The 19,035-nt window shown below is 44.4% G+C and overlaps 3 protein-coding genes across 3 annotated transcripts; 1 reads left to right on the forward strand and 2 right to left on the reverse strand.

Moving 5' to 3' along the window:
• Positions 1-4,283: 4,283 nt before the first annotated feature.
• Positions 4,284-6,426, forward strand: LOC113017495 (uncharacterized). The gene is made up of 6 exons (XM_026160649.1): positions 4,284-4,854; positions 4,971-5,042; positions 5,143-5,261; positions 5,365-5,425; positions 5,540-5,634; positions 5,745-6,426. Exons 1-6 carry the CDS (start codon positions 4,819-4,821, stop codon positions 6,424-6,426), a joined length of 1,065 nt encoding a protein of 354 aa, XP_026016434.1. The 5' UTR covers positions 4,284-4,818.
• Positions 6,427-11,601: 5,175 nt separating this feature from the next.
• On the reverse strand, positions 11,602-13,670 carry LOC113017494 (neuroligin-2-like). The gene is made up of 2 exons (XM_026160648.1): positions 13,242-13,670; positions 11,602-12,936 (listed from the first exon to the last, which is right to left on the reverse strand). The coding sequence occupies exons 1-2, from the start codon at positions 13,514-13,516 to the stop codon at positions 12,108-12,110; spliced, it is 1,104 nt and encodes a 367-aa protein (XP_026016433.1). The 5' UTR covers positions 13,517-13,670; the 3' UTR covers positions 11,602-12,107.
• Positions 13,671-13,965: 295 nt separating this feature from the next.
• On the reverse strand, positions 13,966-16,657 carry LOC113017496 (neuroligin-2-like; the record flags this gene model as incomplete). Its single annotated transcript, XM_026160650.1, has 4 exons — positions 13,966-15,300; positions 15,606-15,896; positions 16,504-16,523; positions 16,565-16,657. Coding segments are annotated over 4 exons (1,233 nt in total), but the record flags the coding sequence as incomplete, so codon positions are not given.
• Between the last annotated feature and the right edge of the window lie 2,378 nt (positions 16,658-19,035).

Genomic DNA, 19,035 nt, shown 5'->3' on the forward strand with positions numbered 1-19,035 from the left:
TTGTCTTTTCCACAATCAGATTCGCGAGTGGAAATTTATGATCCAGTCACAAATGGAGCATTGTCCATAACCGTGATTGAGCTGTCTGTGGGGCATTATGCATCTGTGGCGCAGATAATAAAACATTAAAACATAACACCGACATTAAAACACAATACAGTGAAGTTAGTAACCATGTTAGTGTTATGGGCCCTAGGGGCACAGTTCTCACATTTAGAGGGAGACTGGCAGGAATCTTAGGATTCAAATCAGAAGACCCGTTTGTACTTCTTTATAAAAACACATACGCACCACATCCTGCAGACGTATACGGCGGAAAATAGAACATTTTTATTTATGCAGATATCGTTGATTACCAGCTTGTGGGTGACGCCCATGCGCAGCTATTAAGAGCAATAAATATAACAGACGATGACCGTCGGGGAGCCATTCTTCAATTTGACAGCCCACACTACACACCAGTCTCGAAATCCTTAATCGATGACATAGAAATTGATTTGAAAGACGACCAAAATCAACACATACCCTTTTTATACGGGAAGGTGTTTGTCAAGCTCCACTTCCGACCCATAAGACACCATTTGTAAAAAATAAGGATGTCTGTCTACAACACAGATGAAGCAAAATCTGTAAGATATTATTTAAATCAGGCTGGTGGCGAATTGAATGGTTATATTGGGACCAGCACGCAATGTGGCGCAGGTCTGGGAGGTTTGTTCAGCAGCCTGTTTAGAATTGCTGTACCGTTGTTTAAAAAAGGAGTCAGCATAGTCAAACCCCACCTAAAAACAGCAGCATCAGGCATAGTGTCTGATGTGATATCCAACATAACCAAGCCAACATCTACTAAACAGGATGGCAACAGCTTGTATGTGTATACACCCAAACCTTCTAAGACCCCTCCCACTGCACGCATGTGTGATACGCCGCCGCCTACAAATCGTAAAACGACAAAACCTGCCAGGAAAGCCACCAAACGGAGACAACCACGCGGAGTGAAAAGACCCAGAACCAGTCGTTCAAAAACTACAGCATGTGACATCTTCTAAATGGCTCTGTTACACAACCAATCAGAGAATGTCTAAAAACAGAGCTCGATCTTTTTACTGTCCCATACACACAAACGTCCATAGAGAAAACGACCTTTATTGAAATTCCACCAGTTTCTGCAATCACAGACGGAGGTCCAATCGAGTTTAAATCTCATCGTCCGGAGAGGATTACCTGGATCTAAACGATTCCTATATCTACACACGAGTAAGAATCACAGATGCTGACGGCACAAACTTAGGCAGGGATGATTATGTAACGGAGCGGAAAGGCTGATTTTATTTCCACAGTGTTTTGTGTTTTTTTTTTTTTTTTTAAAGGAAGGAAACCTTCCTCAAAATGGGCAGAGCAGTGGAGCCGCAAAGGGAAAGCACACAATTTAAACTGTAAGATTAAAAATATAATTTATTATATTTAAATAGTTAAAAATGTAAAATGAATTAAAACAACCTTGGCCAAGGGGTAACACAGTAAAAATCAATAAAGCATAACATTAAAAGTCCTGTGGCCTGCGCCACGACCTAAAAGTCCCAGGGAGCTAAGAAATCCAGCAGGTGGTATAACCAAAGGAACCAGCGGAGTCCTCGCCTCCCTCTCGCACTCACGCCCCGATATGCCCGGGTGGGCAGAGCTCTCAACTCCGCCCGCCGCTTCTTTAAAACTGGAAATCGGCACAGCCGTCTCGTGGCTTCCGCTGGTGCTCTCTGCGCTGGTACTGGTGCTCTCTGCGCGCTGGTGCCTCTGCGCGCTGGTGCTCTCTGCGCGCTGGTGCCTCTGCGCGCTGGTGCCTGCATTAGCCAACTCTAGCCGCCTTAGAAGAAGGGAAAACCCGGCGGCGTCTCGCCGCCCTATCGATGTTTCTGTTCCGGTTGCCACCGCTTTCCTGTGGCACACCAACCGGCACCAGCCCGTCTGGGCTTGTGGCACCGCCACCGCCTGATACCGTTCACTCTCTCAGTCCTCACTCCACCATCAATCTCCTCTCTCTCGTCTCCCATCACTCTTATTGGCCCCCGGGACCTCACAGGTGTGTCGGGTTCATAATCAAGGAGGGGCGGAGACTTTCCAGGACAAGTCACCGATGAATACCATAAAACATGCAATAAAACCAAGAATAGAACACTATACAATATTAAAATATTAAAGAAAGTAAAAACAAAACCAAACATGCACAATAAAAATATCTTAGGTAACTTGTCCCTCTCCACCCCGTGACACAAACGTGGGACTTGTTAATTATCCAGGTTGCACCTTATTTAGTCAGGTAGATGTAAATTTGGGGGATCGCTTGATTAGCCAATCATCCAACACGTATCCATACAGAGGCATAATAGAATGTCTTATCAATTATAATAAGCAGACTTTAGACACACAGTTCAGCAGCGCTTTATTCTGTACAGACACAGCCTCACACATGAATGATACATGTATAGAAGGGGAGAACCAGGGTCTGGTGACCAGAGGTACTTATACAGCGAATAGCAGTATTGTTGAATTGATTGCTCCAGCACACGTAGACCTGTTTTTTCAAGAAAAATGATTACTTAATGGAATCGATCTGTCGCTGAAATTTGTGCGCTCTAAAGACGAATTTGCTCTCATGACTGGAGCTAACACCGCGTATAAAGTTAAAATCGTCTGTGCCAGCTTATTTGTGAAAAGAATCAGTGTCTCACCAAGTGTCAGGCTGGCACACGGCAAGGCTCTGCATCATGCAAATGCAAAATATGCTGTAGGCAGAGTTTCTTTAAAGACCTTCTCCACACCTGCTGGGGCAAGAATATCAACTAATTTATTTATGGGCAGGTTGCCTAAATTTGTCATCATCGCCTTCGTGGATAACGAAGCTTATCCTGGTTCTTTTACACGTAATCCATTTAATTTTAAAACTGATGAAGGACATTCAGGGAACGTATCATTAGTTCAAACAGGGAGCGTGAGGCTGGAAACCCGTTTCAGAAATCCGCTACCCCGAACAATGAACCTGGTGTGTTACTCTGTATTTGATTCAGTCATCCAAATATCTAATGAGACAAGTGCTGCTGGACGACTACTAAACATTCAAAATGAATACAATAGAACTAACCAGCATTGTTAAAAGGATTAGTAACAGGGCTCATCTTCTAGGCGTCTTAGCATGTGACCAGCTGCCAACAAAGCCCATCAGATATCCATGCATGGGCATTGTGAATACAGATCCATCAGACTTACCTGGGAAGCACTGGTTGGCGTTCAATATCACAAAAGACAAGCAAGGGCACTTTTTTGACAGCTTCGGTAACTCACCTGATAAGTTTTCACCCGAGATAAAAGTTTTTCTTTTAAAAACACCGCTCGGATATTGTATTCTGGGAGACAGGTTCAGAAGGACTTTTCGGTAACCTGCGGACAACACTGTGTGCTTTTTCTATATCATGTCCAAAAAGGAGCGTCTTATTCAAGACTAATTAATATGTACAGTGATAACCTTGTTTGTAACGATGCAATGGTTTGTCATTTTGTTAACAAAATAAGACCTGTTTCTGCATGTTTTGAAAATAACTTTGATTGTGTGCAGCGCGGATACTGATTCAAGTAACAAATAATAAAAGATAACAGAAGAGAATATCGTTTCATCTGGTATTTATTTTCACCTAATTGCTAAAAACATTATTTAGTAATAATAAAATCTTTAAACATCAGCATAGAGTTCAAAAAGTAGTAAAAAGGGGAAAACTGTCATCTGTTTAACTAAACAATATAGACATAAATAAGAAAAAACACATAAGTAGTAGTATATAAAAAGGGAAACAAATGCGAGGGTAAATGATCTTTTTTTCAAGAATAAGAAAAACAAACATAATTTTAAAATTCATTAAAAATCGATCCACCCGCTTCTACTCTGCCTTGATTTTTTATGTGTGGTAAATAAGCTTTGATCGCTCAGTGACCGCTTCTTGTGCAAACCATTTGTTTCCACACTCGGGTCGCCAGTGTCGCCTTTATATTGGCTAATAGTCCTCCTCACCTCAGCATTAGGAAAAGCAGACAGAGACTTTCTCCCTCACTATGTGTTAATAGACCTCTCTGCATTGAATCACACTTGTTATTAATCTCTGTCTCTCTTCCACAGCATGCCTCTTGTCCCATCTTCGTTCTCTCACCCCAACCACTCCTGGCAGATGACCGCCCCTCACTGAGCCTGTTACTGCCGGCGCTTCCTCCCTGTTAAAAGGGAGTTTTTTTCCACTGTCGCCAATGTGCTTGCTCATAGGGGGTCATATGATTGTTGGGTTTTTCTCCTTGTGTATATTATTTTAGAGTCTACCTTACAAAGTAAAGCACCTTGAGCCGACTGTTGTTGTGATTTGGTGCTGTATCAATAAAACTGAAGTGAATTGAAATAACATAAAAGGACATAATGCTGCAGGTTGGCTTTCTTTCTTTTCTGATTCACCAGTTTGTATGCATCTTTTCACAGGAGTGACCTAAGGACGGCTGTAGCCTACCCTTATTTACTTATATAATGAACAACATATAGTGTAATGTGGTGTAAAATAGAGTGTTTTCTTTTAATTTAATGACATAAAGCAGGGATCAAATGTTTCCATGGTGACTGTTTTAGAATTGTGTATTTTTAAATCTGCATCAGACTTGAAAAAGAGCTCATCTGTGCAAGAAAAACCATCAAGTCAGGAGTATTTTCATATCTACATTTGATCTTACACAAGTTTTGAAGAGTTTTGGAAAGTTTCTCTTCCCCAACTGTGATAGAACAGCAGCGTTTTAATGGAAGCCAGTAAAGGGATCTACAAACCCATCAGGGTATGTGACACTTTTTGTTTTTACTGCATTTTTGAAGAATTTGATGTAGTTTTAAAAAGCTGACAAACTGAGAATCAATTTAAGTTACAATGAGTAATTTCTTATTTCTTTGACAGGTGCTGTTCAACACACCCATATATAACACAGCTGTGGAGATCTGCTGGTATCTACCAGGTTACAGGGCTCAGGTAAGACCCAGATCCATCCAAACCAAAACTGAGATAAAATGTCAGGTGATTTCTGAAGACCTGGAACTGATGCTGATTAAATGTCTCCTTTTATTTTTAGATTGCAATGATGATGGAATTCCTCAGACTTCAGAAGGAAAACCAAATACCATCAAGCCTCACTGCAGAAGATATGGGAGATCTTTTGGTGGAGAGGAGCAAAGAGACAGTCAGAGAGCAGTGAGTTACTGTGACACCTACAGACCATCCACCTCACACCTGAAACTGTTTGTGCTGAAGTGTAAATGCTGAGAGAAAACCTCTCTTTTGTTTTCTTTTGAAGACTTTGGGAGTTTGAATTGGAGGGTTTGGAAGAAACAGAAGCCAAACCTCTTCTGAAACTGGTAAGACTAGAAAACTCACAAGAGTTTTAGTCATTTGGAGATCTTTTTTTTTTTTTTACTACAATCACATAACCTCTCAACAAAACTGCAATGTAAACATGCTTTCTGTTTCAGGTGTGGGCAGTGAACACAATAAATAAAATGAGGGACATCGAGTTTCAAGCCCGGATGCTGCTGGAATTTCCAGAGGCCATACCTCCTAAATTTCAGTGAGTCACCTCTGACATAAAATCATTAACAGTCCAGCTACAGTATTTCAAAATTTCTGTTATTTTTTTAAATAGGTGTAAAAGATCATTCTTATAACTTTATTCTGCAGAACACCTAAGCTCCTCAGCAATGTCAGGAAGTACATTGACCTCCTTAAAGAGAGGCAGCAGGACGCACAAACCTCCAAACTGTTCACTGCAACAGACGTGGTGATAGAGGTGGTTCCCCGTGTCCTGCATGGCTTCTGGAAGCTTCCTTCTTACCCCCTACTGAACATGTCCTCCCAAAAATTGAGCATCCTCTCCACCAGTGTGACAAAGGCCACTTTGGATCGAGTGTCCAAATCTCTCCTAACAACGGAAAACCAGGCCATCTTCTCAAGGTCCATCAGAGATGACATGGTGCAAAGTATCCTGTCTGAAGTCAGAGAGAAATATTCAGAAAAGATTCTGCTGAGCCACATTGCAAACTTTGCACCAGGACTACTCAGGGCAATTTCTGATGTAGCAAAGACGAGCATATGCCAGATCTTCCAGCCCCCTTGTGAAAGTCCAGTAGTGTCTGATGTTCTTCCAACTAAAGAACCTCATCCTGAAGGTCTGCTGAAGTCAGATGTTCTTCCTACTTCCGAACCTCCAGTTGAAAGTTCACGAATTGCTGATATTTTTTCCACTCACGAACCTCCTTCCAAAAGTTCAACAAAGGCTGATGTTCTTCCAGCTAAAGAACCTGCTCATGAAAATCTGCTGAAGTCAGATGTTGTTCCTACTAAAAGAACCAAAAGGACCTGATCGTGAACGTGTTCTGAAGTCAGATATTCTCCCTACTAAAGAACCACACGAACCTGCTCCTGAACGTGTTCTAAAGTCAGATGTTCTTCTTACTTCCGAACCTCCTTTTGAAAGTTCAACAAAGGCTGATGTTCTTCCGACTAAAGAGCCTGCTTGTAAAAATCTGCTGAAGCCAGATGTTGTTCCTCCTAAAGAACCTCAAGAACCTGCTTGGGAAAGTGTTCTGAAGTCAGATGTTCTTCCTACTTCCGAACCTCTTTTTGAAAGTTCATCAAAGGCTGATGTTCTTCCTACTAAAGAGCCTGCTTCTGAAAGTCTGGCAACGTCTGATGATCTTCCTAGTGAGGAACTCCCTTCTGTATGTCTATCCATGTCTGAGCCAGTTGTCTCTTTTACTAATAATTCAGAGAAGTCTGACAACATTAAAATCAAGGAGAAAAAGGAGAAAAAGAAGAAAAAAAAGGGCTTCTGCCAAAAATTCAGAGCCCTGTTCTGTTGTTGCTTCAGACCCCAAGAAACTGACTGATTTTGAGAATCCAATCTGTTTGTTCCAACTCTACAAAATCAAATAAAAATGATTAATCAATATTTTTTCCATGAGTCTGCATCTATGATTAAAGAATATTTTTCCTTCAGATGTTTATAAGGGTTCTCAAAATACCTCCACAAGTCGAACAATTGTTAACATATTAGTGTTGTTATCTTTAAGAGAATCTGAACTTATTCTTACTCTTAACATATCAACAGCAGTAACTGAAACCTGGAAATGAAAAAAAAGTTACCAACAATTATTAACATTGCTTCACATCTTTGTTTAGTAATGGCCCAGATACACATTGGCACATAGCAGGACCTCAGGGTTTATGAGTATTCTTCCAGACTTAGGAATATTAATAAAAGGAGCATCTACATGCCACAAAGCTGATGAGAACCACACATGTCTTCCAACATCCTCAGATTTGTGTTTTACAATTAAGAGGAACTTTGCATAATGTTTGCCATATGCTCAAATCCTCAAAGGTCTATTATTTTTCATAGTTTGTCCTTTCAACCAAAGTTAAAAACTTCTGCGGACATCAGCAGTTTATTCTTTTGCAATCAAACTCTTAAAATTAGAACATTTCCACCAAACCTGGGTGGGTGCTGGAGCTCCAGGAAGGAAAACTCAGAAGAGGAGGAAAAACAGTCCAAAGAAACAGTTCAGGAGGCCAACCGCATGGCCATCAACTGAGACAATTCAGTTCAGGAGGCGTTTCTCCCATTGAAAATGCTACGTCCAGGTGAACAGAATCACCCTTTTGGGATTTCTACCACGTATTTATCACTAGATTTACTAAACCTGCACAAATTTGCGTAACTTCCCTAAACCCAACACCCCCTAGAATTACTGGCTTTTTTATTTTCTGGTGCAAGTCCCGAGGTGTTAATCACCCCTGCTGAGATTTTCACAGGTCGTCAGCTCATTTCTCCTCCAGCTTTTGTTGTGCAAACCACCCATTATCCTTGAGGCCTGGCACATTTGCATTTGCTCACTCAGAGTTGCTCAGATCCAAGTCAGGCCAAACCTCTGTGTTACGACTTTCAGAAATGCCTGCCGTATCTATACAAAATATCCCACACATTGACTGACCTGCAAATATAAAAGACACACATTCACACCTTCCTTGAGTCTCAGCACAGATCTTCCATTGTTCCATTGTCACTGTGTATGTGAGGGAGTGGCATTGCTTGACTACAGCACAGTGCTGTGCATAAAAGCAGACCGACCCAGACGGGAGAATCATTTCTTGTTCGCATTTCTGAGAACGCACATCAGGATGGCCTCCGTATCACTGCCACGCAGGAAGAACCTCTCCGCGCAACAGGCTTTGGCTTTGCTTCAGAAAATGGACGAAGCAGATTCTGATGGAGGAGAGGTTTCATTTGTCCAGCAGGCCACTGATACCTCCTCAGAAGAATCTGAAAAGGAGACGGAACAAGAACCCAACATGCCGATGTAGCCAGATGGGCTACTCGCCTTCCGTTTTTTCTTCTCTCATTCTCTCTCGCTCGCTCTACCACCCTCGCTCTCTTTCCGCTGCACTCGCTCCTTGTATCAGGTGATTGGGTTAATTGGGAACCCACCTGCACATTGATTGCAGGGCGGCGCTAGCCCGTATAAAGCTAAGCCGATGTTTTGTTGGATTAATCCCTCCTGAGCTTCTGGTGCGATACAGCAGTAAATGCTGGCGTACTGCGACGGACTGGATCCTATTATACAACAGAAAGGACAAAGTGTGACTCTAACAGCTGTTGAACGCACACAGACTGTGATGTTCTCCACACGTCACCCATCGCTCTGCACTTTTTGAGCATCCAACTGTTTTTCTGCTACATAACATCACTGCAGGAGAAAAACAACGGACAGACAGACAGCACAGTGTGACACGAGCAGGTCAGACCACCTGTGTGATCTCATGAGTCTGTGAGGATATGAGGCATCTTATGGTATCAAAGCCCTGGAGTCTGTCAAACATGGCTACATGTAAACACTGCTACATGTTAGGTGAGCTAACATTTAACTGACTGCACTTTTTTTCAGTCTCAGTTTAGGTCATTTATGTCCTTACTGCGAATCACTGAAAGGAAAAGCTGGCTTTTATCGCTCTGATGTTACGCACATCATGCAGCACAGATTCATCTCTGATCACAAGACTCATGTTTCAAAATAAAAGCGAGCTAAGGCTTGAAAAGAGGACGATGACTTTATGACAATCGCAGAGAAAAGAGCAACGAAACGATTTAAAACTTGATGAAAATGTTTTCTCTCACTGAAAACTAGCAAATCCTAATAAACAGCATGACTGGCCCTCTGCTGTGAGGGGGCTTCAGTGGAGATGACTTCTGCTACAGCGACCTTCCTGCTACCGGATGGTCACATGATAACGATCAACGTTATGACAAAAATCAAATAAATGTCGAAAAAACAAAGACAAAACTGATCGGTGGTAAGGATGAACTCATTTGAAACCTCAAGCTAACGGCCATTTTTTCTTCTCATTACAAACTGCACCTGTTGTCTTTTGTCATCACAAAATAAGCATATCATTCATTCACTCCAAAAAAAAAACAAAAAACAAAACAAAATAAACAAGAAACTTAATATTTACAAATGTTTTGTCTGTTTTTTTTCTTACACTTAAAAATGTACAGTTCTGATCTTCCAGATGTTTCGACTCCATCCGTCTCCCAGTTTGGTATTTTCTTCTCTGTCCAGTGACCTCAGAGTGAGCGCTGAATGTGCCACAATGGCGCCCTCTAGTGTTAGCTTATAAAACAGACAAGGAGAAAGAACAGAGCCGAATGAAAGGACTCGTTTGTGTTCTCTCCTCTGCTGTAGCTGTGTGGTGCTGAGGTTAACTACACAACCCCTCGCCACCTCCTTATACACAGGAGTGAGTACAAAAGGGTTCGTACGGACGCATCAGCCGGCCGTCCTTCTGCTCGACACTGTTAGCTGAAAGATGATCGGATCATCCTCTGTCCTGTATTTAAGGCTGAGAGTCTTTGTCCAGTCTCTTTTCCACAGCTACTGTCCACAGCACTGATCCACCTGCAGCACAGCCCCACTCAGTTGTTTTATGATTTACTTTGTGCACGTTTCCCTTCCACTGAGCTTACAAAACCTCTGACAGGAGAAGTCAGGCATGTGTTTCCCCCACCTCCCCTTTTAGGCAGTAATAAAATAGAAAACAAACAATCAAACAGGCTAAAGCTAGAGCACAAGCAAAGACAGCACTGGTGACTAAGTTCTCCCATACTGGACGTACGCTACCACGTGGGCTCAAACAGCAGCACATCAGCTCAGTTTACATACTGTTCACATCTTCATCAGAGGGTCAGCAGGGAGCGCTGCTGAGCTGCAGTCGTCTCCACCAGAGTGACGGAGCAGGAATCACAAACAGCACAAACCCACCGTGTTGTTTCCACCCTGTTCAGGAGATCTGAGCCCCCATCCCTTTTTTTCATGTTGCAGCTCTGCACTGCAGGCCCTGAACGCCTCCCGGTTACCCTCAGTGTGCTTAGAGTTTAATTTACAACCGACGAGCTCACAGATCATCTGCAGGCAGGTGAACGAACCCTTAATGTGAGGATAATAGCAGAGCTGAGCTGAGGTCAGAAATAGTCAGGAACGGTGTCGACACAGTGAAGTCAGGTGTTTGGGAATTTGTCTGATTATCAGTTTGGGGGGGGGCGGTGTTAAATAACAAAGGCGGTGTAGGATGGAGAGAGGAGGAGGGAGGGAGCAGTGATGATATGAAGTCAGAATACACATGTGGCAGACATAAGGGGGTCAGACAGGAGCAGCATCAGTCTCTGCTCTGTTTTGTTAATAACGTAGAAAAATAGTTTTGTACAATCAAGCTACATCGACGGACGCTTTACCTCACGTACCCTAAAATGAAAAAGTAGTGACAGTAAGACGGAGGCTGCACATGACACCATGACTGAGTTCACAGCTGTTGCTTTGATTCTAACGTTTAAGACTTTTGGCATCGACTCCGTTTTAATAAATGAGTGCTGGGAGGCGTCGTTTGACTTCAGGAGCTCCTGCGATGCTCCTGCGATGCTCCTGCGATGCTCCTGCGATGCTCCTGCGATGCTCTTACTCTGCGGGAGAAAACCAAAAACCAAAAGTAGCAAACATGGAGCGATATGACTCGTTTAGATTTTGGGAAACGTGCATCGACAGGTACAGTGTCCTTTTCCCCGCGTCTTTAAAAATAATTCATGCATAGATCCCCCACTGAGAAAACCCTTTTATATACTTTCTCCTTTGTACACATTTTATATAGAACTATTTATAATATCATTTCTCTATATCTATATTTTCAGAAAAATTCTTTCCACACAATAAAAAACAACAATTTAACAAATGCTTCAAACAAAACAACAAAAAGAGAGAAGATGGAAGAAAGAAAATCACGACTGAGGCCAGTTTGGCACTTTGTCATGAGAACATGACAGAACTCTGTTAGTTGACGGTAAATAGCGAAACTCTATTTTTCTTTGGTTTTTCTTCTCCCTCGATGAGAAATGAAACACAGCAGTACTTACTTGGCACCTAAAAATGCTGGTGGAATGAAAGATATCAGTGTTTTCATAGTTATATGTTTAGTGTACGCCTCCCGCCTCCAGACTGCTCAGCAGATCAGGAATTTTTAGAGAAGAGCAGGAGGGAGGCGTGTCAAATGAGAGGAAGAGAGCAGTAATAAAACACGGATGTAGAAAAGAGAAGCATAATGTGCACATAACACACAGGAGATGGAAAAAGAGATGACGCCAACGTAAAAAAGAGAAAACAGCGAGGAGCGAGAGAGCATTCGTCCCTTTGACAAATGTTGGAGGTCTTGAGCCTGGAAACAGCAGACCGTCTTTGAAAACAGTATCTTTGAAAGATCTGAGTCACCCACCCCAAACTGCTCATCTGCTGCTGGACACTTCAGTTGCACCTCCACATGCCACCAGTGGAGGGAGCTGCCAAGTTTCACAGCACATGACGCAGCAGGTGTAGTTGCTTTTGGAGAAAGAAGAGAATAAGAGGACAGAACGAAGGCCCACGTCTAGAGGCCTCCCTTCCAGAGCGGAAGCAGAGCCAGTGTTCCTGGTCCCTAGGTGGCGCTGTGTCGGGCCTGTCCCTACTATACCCTGGTGGTGGAGTGGGGGTGGGGCAGGGTGTTGTTGTGGCCGGTGGAGGGGAATGTGTTGAAGGCGTGAAGAGGCTGCATGCTGGTGATGGTGCTGGGGATCACGGTGATGGTGTTTGGCTTCATCAGCGGCACGTTGTCGGGGGCGCGGCGCAGCGCCAGGGTGTAGTCGGGAGGGCAGGCGGGCCGCAGGATGTCGTGGGGTCGCAGGGGCTCCATGTCGTGGTGAGCGTCGTGCTCCCAGTCCTTCATCTGCAGGGACATGATCTCCTCCTCCTGCCTGTGAGCCAGGTCGTTGGCGGGGCCGCCCCGCTGAGGGGACAGCCGGTGCCGGCGCATCTCGTGCCGCTTGTCACGCTTGTAGTAAAGGGCGGCGAAGGCCAGGATGTTGAGGAAGAAGAGCGACGCTCCAACTGCAACTGTCACGCTCAGTTCGGTGGAGTAGTCGCGGGTGTGTCTGGGAAAGAGGTCCTGGGGCGGGCGCTCTGAGCCCTCGGGCTCAGGATCTGATGGGAAGGTAGGGTAAGGATGACGAGTGGTTCGAGGAACGTTGTTTCTGGGCCTCATGGTGCCGGGGTCACGGCCTGCGGGGGAGCGCGTAGTGGTGGGAAAGAGCACGTCGTGCAGGCTGTGAAGATGAGGGACTAATTCCAGCCAAAAGGCCACTTTGTTAGCTCTGTAGTTGTCTCTGACACGAGGTTTCAAACCGATGTGAAGGTACTGCTTGTCCTTCCAGTTGAACTTGGTCCAGATGACCTCCTCGAAGCGATTGGGCTTGGTATGAATGAACTCGGTGTCCTGAGGGACGGGCAGGTTGGGGTCCCTGGTGGAGCATAAAGGTTAAACGTTTCAGTTCAAAGTTATATTCAGTCTCCATTATAAGTAACATGTGGAATCAATACACTGAATACAGACAGGAGGCCCATTCTCTGTGCAACCTTTAAACTATCTAAGACCAACCGGCTGCTCTGGGATCTGGATGCTTTTGGTGAACCAGTATGTTCAATTCTTCAAAGCCACACGGGAATTAAACTAGCAACCCAGATTCAAGTATTCAAGATGACTAGAAGGCTATCAGTGAACATACAGTAACGTGTACAGTTTACACTACTGTGACATGAGGCCTACCCAGTCTTTGCGAAGTTAGTCCAGTAAGTCATGACCACAGCGCTCAGCATCACATCGTTCTTGGAGAAGTTGCACGGGAACAGGTCCGTGGCACCGATCATCGGTACGCCGAACACGTAAGGTATCTCGTCTCCGTGCGCGGCGTCGGCCCACTCGGGCCGCGTCTCGGTTTGGCAGTGGTGGTAGAACGTGTAAAAGTAAACTGGGGAAAACCAAAAACCAAAAGTAGCAAACATGGAGCGATATGACTCGTTTAGATTTTGGGAAACGTGCATCGACAGGTACAGTGTCCTTTTCCCCGCGTCTTTAAAAATAATTCATGCATAGATCCCCCACTGAGAAAACCCTTTTATATACTTTCTCCTTTGTACACATTTTATATAGAACTATATATAATATCATTTCTCTATATCTATATTTTCAGAAAAATTCTTTCCACACAATAAAAAACAACAATTTAACAAATGCTTCAAACAAAACAACAAAAAGAGAGAAGATGGAAGAAAGAAAATCACGACTGAGGCCAGTTTGGCACTTTGTCATGAGAACATGACAGAACTCTGTTAGTTGACGGTAAATAGCGAAACTCTATTTTTCTTTGGTTTTTCTTCTCCCTCGATGAGAAATGAAACACAGCAGTACTTACTTGGCACCTAAAAATGCTGGTGGAATGAAAGATATCAGTGTTTTCATAGTTATATGTTTAGTGTACGCCTCCCGCCTCCAGACTGCTCAGCAGATCAGGAATTTTTAGAGAAGAGCAGGAGGGAGGCGTGTCAAATGAGAGGAAGAGAGCAGTAATAAAACACGGATGTAGAAAAGAGAAGCATAATGTGCACATAACACACAGGAGATGGAAAAAGAGATGACGCCAACGTAAAAAAGAGAAAACAGCGAGGAGCGAGAGAGCATTCGTCCCTTTGACAAATGTTGGAGGTCTTGAGCCTGGAAACAGCAGACCGTCTTTGAAAACAGTATCTTTGAAAGATCTGAGTCACCCACCCCAAACTGCTCATCTGCTGCTGGACACTTCAGTTGCACCTCCACATGCCACCAGTGGAGGGAGCTGCCAAGTTTCACAGCACATGACGCAGCAGGTGTAGTTGCTTTTGGAGAAAGAAGAGAATAAGAGGACAGAACGAAGGCCCACGTCTAGAGGCCTCCCTTCCAGAGCGGAAGCAGAGCCAGTGTTCCTGGTCCCTAGGTGGCGCTGTGTCGGGCCTGTCCCTACTATACCCTGGTGGTGGAGTGGGGGTGGGGCAGGGTGTTGTTGTGGCCGGTGGAGGGGAATGTGTTGAAGGCGTGAAGAGGCTGCATGCTGGTGATGGTGCTGGGGATCACGGTGATGGTGTTTGGCTTCATCAGCGGCACGTTGTCGGGGGCGCGGCGCAGCGCCAGGGTGTAGTCGGGAGGGCAGGCGGGCCGCAGGATGTCGTGGGGTCGCAGGGGCTCCATGTCGTGGTGAGCGTCGTGCTCCCAGTCCTTCATCTGCAGGGACATGATCTCCTCCTCCTGCCTGTGAGCCAGGTCGTTGGCGGGGCCGCCCCGCTGAGGGGACAGCCGGTGCCGGCGCATCTCGTGCCGCTTGTCACGCTTGTAGTAAAGGGCGGCGAAGGCCAGGATGTTGAGGAAGAAGAGCGACGCTCCAACTGCAACTGTCACGCTCAGTTCGGTGGAGTAGTCGCGGGTGTGTCTGGGAAAGAGGTCCTGGGGCGGGCGCTCTGAGCCCTCGGGCTCAGGATCTGATGGGAAGGTAGGGTAAGGATGACGAGTGGTTCGAGGAACGTTGTTTCTGGGCCTCATGGTGCCGGGGTCACGGCCTGCGGGGGAGCGCGTAGTGGTGGGAAAGAGCACGTCGTGCAGGCTGTGAAGATGAGGGACTAATTCCAGCCAAAAGGCCACTTTGTTAGCTCTGTAGTTGTCTCTGACACGAGGTTTCAAACCGATGTGAAGGTACTGCTTGTCCTTCCAGTTGAACTTGGTCCAGATGACCTCCTCGAAGCGATTGGGCTTGGTATGAATGAACTCGGTGTCCTGAGGGACGGGCAGGTTGGGGTCCCTGGTGGAGCATAAAGGTTAAACGTTTCAGTTCAAAGTTATATTCAGTCTCCATTATAAGTAACATGTGGAATCAATACACTGAATACAGACAGGAGGCCCATTCTCTGTGCAACCTTTAAACTATCTAAGACCAACCGGCTGCTCTGGGATCTGGATGCTTTTGGTGAACCAGTATGTTCAATTCTTCAAAGCCACACGGGAATTAAACTAGCAACCTAGATTCAAGTATTCAACATGACTAGAAGGCTATCAGTGAACATACAGTAACGTGTACAGTTTACACTACTGTGACATGAGGCCTACCCAGTCTTTGCGAAGTTAGTCCAGTAAGTCATGACCACAGCGCTCAGCATCACATCGTTCTTGGAGAAGTTGCACGGGAGCAGGTCCGTGGCACCGATCATCGGTACGCCGAACACGTAAGGTATCTCGTCTCCGTGCGCGGCGTCGGCCCACTCGGGCCGCGTCTCGGTTTGGCAGTGGTGGTAGAACGTGTAAAAGTAAACTGGGGACTGAAACTCAGCATGGAGTTTGGCAGTGGCCACAGCTGGTGCCACCCACTGGTGGTCCGTAAACAGGAAGTGAGTGAGAAATCTAGAGAGGAAAAAAACTCTTTCAGATAACAGAAGGAGTGACAGGCAGCAGAGAGGAAGCATGACTGCATTATCCAAACATGTCTGTACTGTGACTGTGGTCCGGCTGTGAGGGGTTCGCAGGCCGATCTGTCAGAAACACCGACACTGAGATTGGGAGCCCACTACCTGGGGGATGATAGCATTACTGCCCACAGAGCCTCAAAGGTTAAGGCGCAGACACGCCGTGATGTGGATGAGTGGCTCTCTTTAGCACGCTTGTCTTGTTTGATGCACTTCACTGGGCTCACATGTTACTGATTCCATTCTTTACTCGCATGTTTTAAACGCTTAAAGCAGTTTCACAGCTTTTTATATTCTTTTGAAAATTCATGTGAACTCAAGCTGTCAGAATTGTAATGTAAGCTTTGATAATTGTCCACATTTGTCATTTTGACGATTATCCGTTTATTTTAATGAATACAGCAAACAGAAAAAAACGAACAAATCAACAAACGCGGCTCCTAATGAGACAAAACCTGATGATGCTGCAAAATGCAGTTAAGTGAGAGGAGGCTGTAAAATGGAATAACTGAAAAAGTGGCAGTGTACAGAGGTGGCGTCCTCACCCTCTGGGTAGCCGTAGAGGCTGTCAACAAAGTTGGAGATGGTGTAGTCGAACGCCGCAGCTGAGATGCCGTCGTTGTCCTCACTGTCGTCCACAAACTTCAGCCCCTCTCCCTGGTTCACTCCTATCAAGATGTCATAGTTTAGGAGCTCCCCCTGGTGGAGCAAATAAGGAAGAACATGCTGAGTGCTGGAACAGAGCCTGTGTGCATCACAAGTCTACAACAGGAAGTGCAGCTGAAGCACAGCTTTGTGAATTGGCAGCATTTCATTTCCCAGTAAACAAAATAAAGATTAGCTGTTGCCATGAAATTCCTACTATAAACTGTAAATACTGCAATATATGCAGGGTTCATACACATTTTTAGGGTCAAATTCAAGCACTTTTTAAGCACATTCAAGGTCAATTTTCAAGCTTTTCCAGCACATTACCAAAAAAGAAGCATGTTTCACTTTGCATCACCTCAGTAAGACCTTGTAAAAATTTAAACAAATCATCTGAGGTCGATTTAAATGTCTTTTGTTCCCCTTTTGTTAAAAGAGCAGCACACAAAAATACAGAAAAAGGAAACGGTTGCCTTACATGCATATAGTGTACAAACTCAAAAAACACATTCCTCTTAAAAATGCGCAAATGTGAACAAATCAACTTGTTAGAGATCTTCATCTCCACTGTAAATAAACAACAAGCCAGAGAACAAGAAAACTGCACCAAACACCACAAACACCAACAAATTAATGTCTTCTCATCAGACATTGAAGCTTCTTTCCTGTGTGACATAAAAAATAAGAGACAGATGTTTGTTTGTTTTTTTAACTAGTTAAGCACCCACGTTCAGTCATCCACCCATTCACGCACACATTCACACACTGGTGATGTAGCTACAGCCACCCTGGGGCGCCACCAGGCCCTCTGACCACCACCAGCAGGCAACGGGTGAAGTGTCTTGCCGGGTGAAGTGTCTTGCCCAAGGACACAACGACCGAGACTGTCCAAGCCGGGGCTCGATTACAAGGCGAACTCCTAACTCTTGAGCCACGATCGCCCAGTGGGGACATGGGGACATTTTCAATTTCCAGCAGGAAGCTCCCCCTTTTTTGTTAAACCCTTTAGATCAGGGGTCGGCAACCTGCGGCTCTTTAGTCCTTATAGTGCGGCTCCGCGTGGTTTGGGGAAATAAATTAGCTGAAGTGTATTTTATTTATGTTAGTTCTTTTTTTAACTTGTAGTTCTAAATTGGAAGATTATTGTGATTTTGCAATATACAAATAAAATTATATTTTGTTATTTTTTCATCGCTCAAAATAAGCGTCACACTCGCGGAAGCCGGTGTACCCGGTGAAACGCCGTGCATTTATCGAGCCTTTCAACCCCAGATAGGCCAATTATGGCTCTTTGGCTCTTTGGGTCTTAAAGGTTGCTGACCCCTGCTTTAGATGAACAGAGTTTTTTAATTAAAATACATAATCTTTAATAAATGTTCTCTTATTATAAAAAGTAGGATAATTAAAAAAACTTTTATTATACCGCTATTGCGTAGAAAAAAAAACTCGTGTTTTCTGTCGTCTGTTATATAATATTTAGTGATGTTTGTGACAATTAATTTCTTAATCGGCTGGACTAACCAATAGTCCACAACCAGGAAACACTGAAATTTTAAGTTAAGTTTTGAAAACAGTTTAAAAAAAAACACCCATTCCAAAATGTCTTGTGACAATCTCATTGGCTTAGGGAGTGATGATGTCATAGATCTTAAGACTCTTAAGTCCTTTGATGTTTTTCCTTAAGTAGGGGTGAGAAACAGCAAGTTTTTAGTTCGTTTCAGCAGCATCTGTGTTTGCAGCCTACAAAACGTTCACCACAAGCTCTTCAAAGTCATCGATATAGAAACTCCAACATGTTTCCAAGAAAAAAAACAACCAATTCAAAAAGATTACGCCGCCTCTCCTTCCTGGCGTGGCCGGCCCAATTTCCCCAAATGGCGTGTCATCCTTCCAAAGGGCGTTAGAGGAGAGTAGGAAGGAAAACTACCTTCTCCAGAAAAAAATGCAACAAATTGAAGAAGACAAACTTCAACTGGAGGACAAGTGTAGACGAATGGAAGCCCCAAATAAAGAGCTGGAGAAAGACAACAGCGCCAGCCGGACATAAAAATTTTAATGAGGGCTGGGGAATCAAGTTTGCTCAGAGCCGAGAGCAGATTGTGCACTCATTAAAGAAAACAGGCAAAAGAGTGCAGAACTAAAAGAAATGACCAACCAGCTCCAAGACAAGAAAACGATGACTGATAAGATACAACGGGATCTCCAATACATGGACCGAAAAAATCGGCTCCTCCAAAGACAGCTCCATGAAGCTGTGGAAGAAAAGAAAGAATTCCTCCAACAGAAGGAAGAGCAGGACAAAAAGCAACGAGACATGCAGACGAACTGAAGAGGCATGCAGAAAATACCGCATGCGTGAAAGAAAAGCCTGGATGAAACACTGCACCAAAATAAAGACCTTCTTCAACAGAAAAGAAACAGCAGGAAAG

The sequence above is a fragment of the Astatotilapia calliptera genome, unplaced genomic scaffold, assembly GCF_900246225.1.
Source record: "Astatotilapia calliptera unplaced genomic scaffold, fAstCal1.2 U_scaffold_137, whole genome shotgun sequence".
Classification (NCBI taxonomy): Eukaryota; Metazoa; Chordata; class Actinopteri; order Cichliformes; family Cichlidae; genus Astatotilapia; species Astatotilapia calliptera.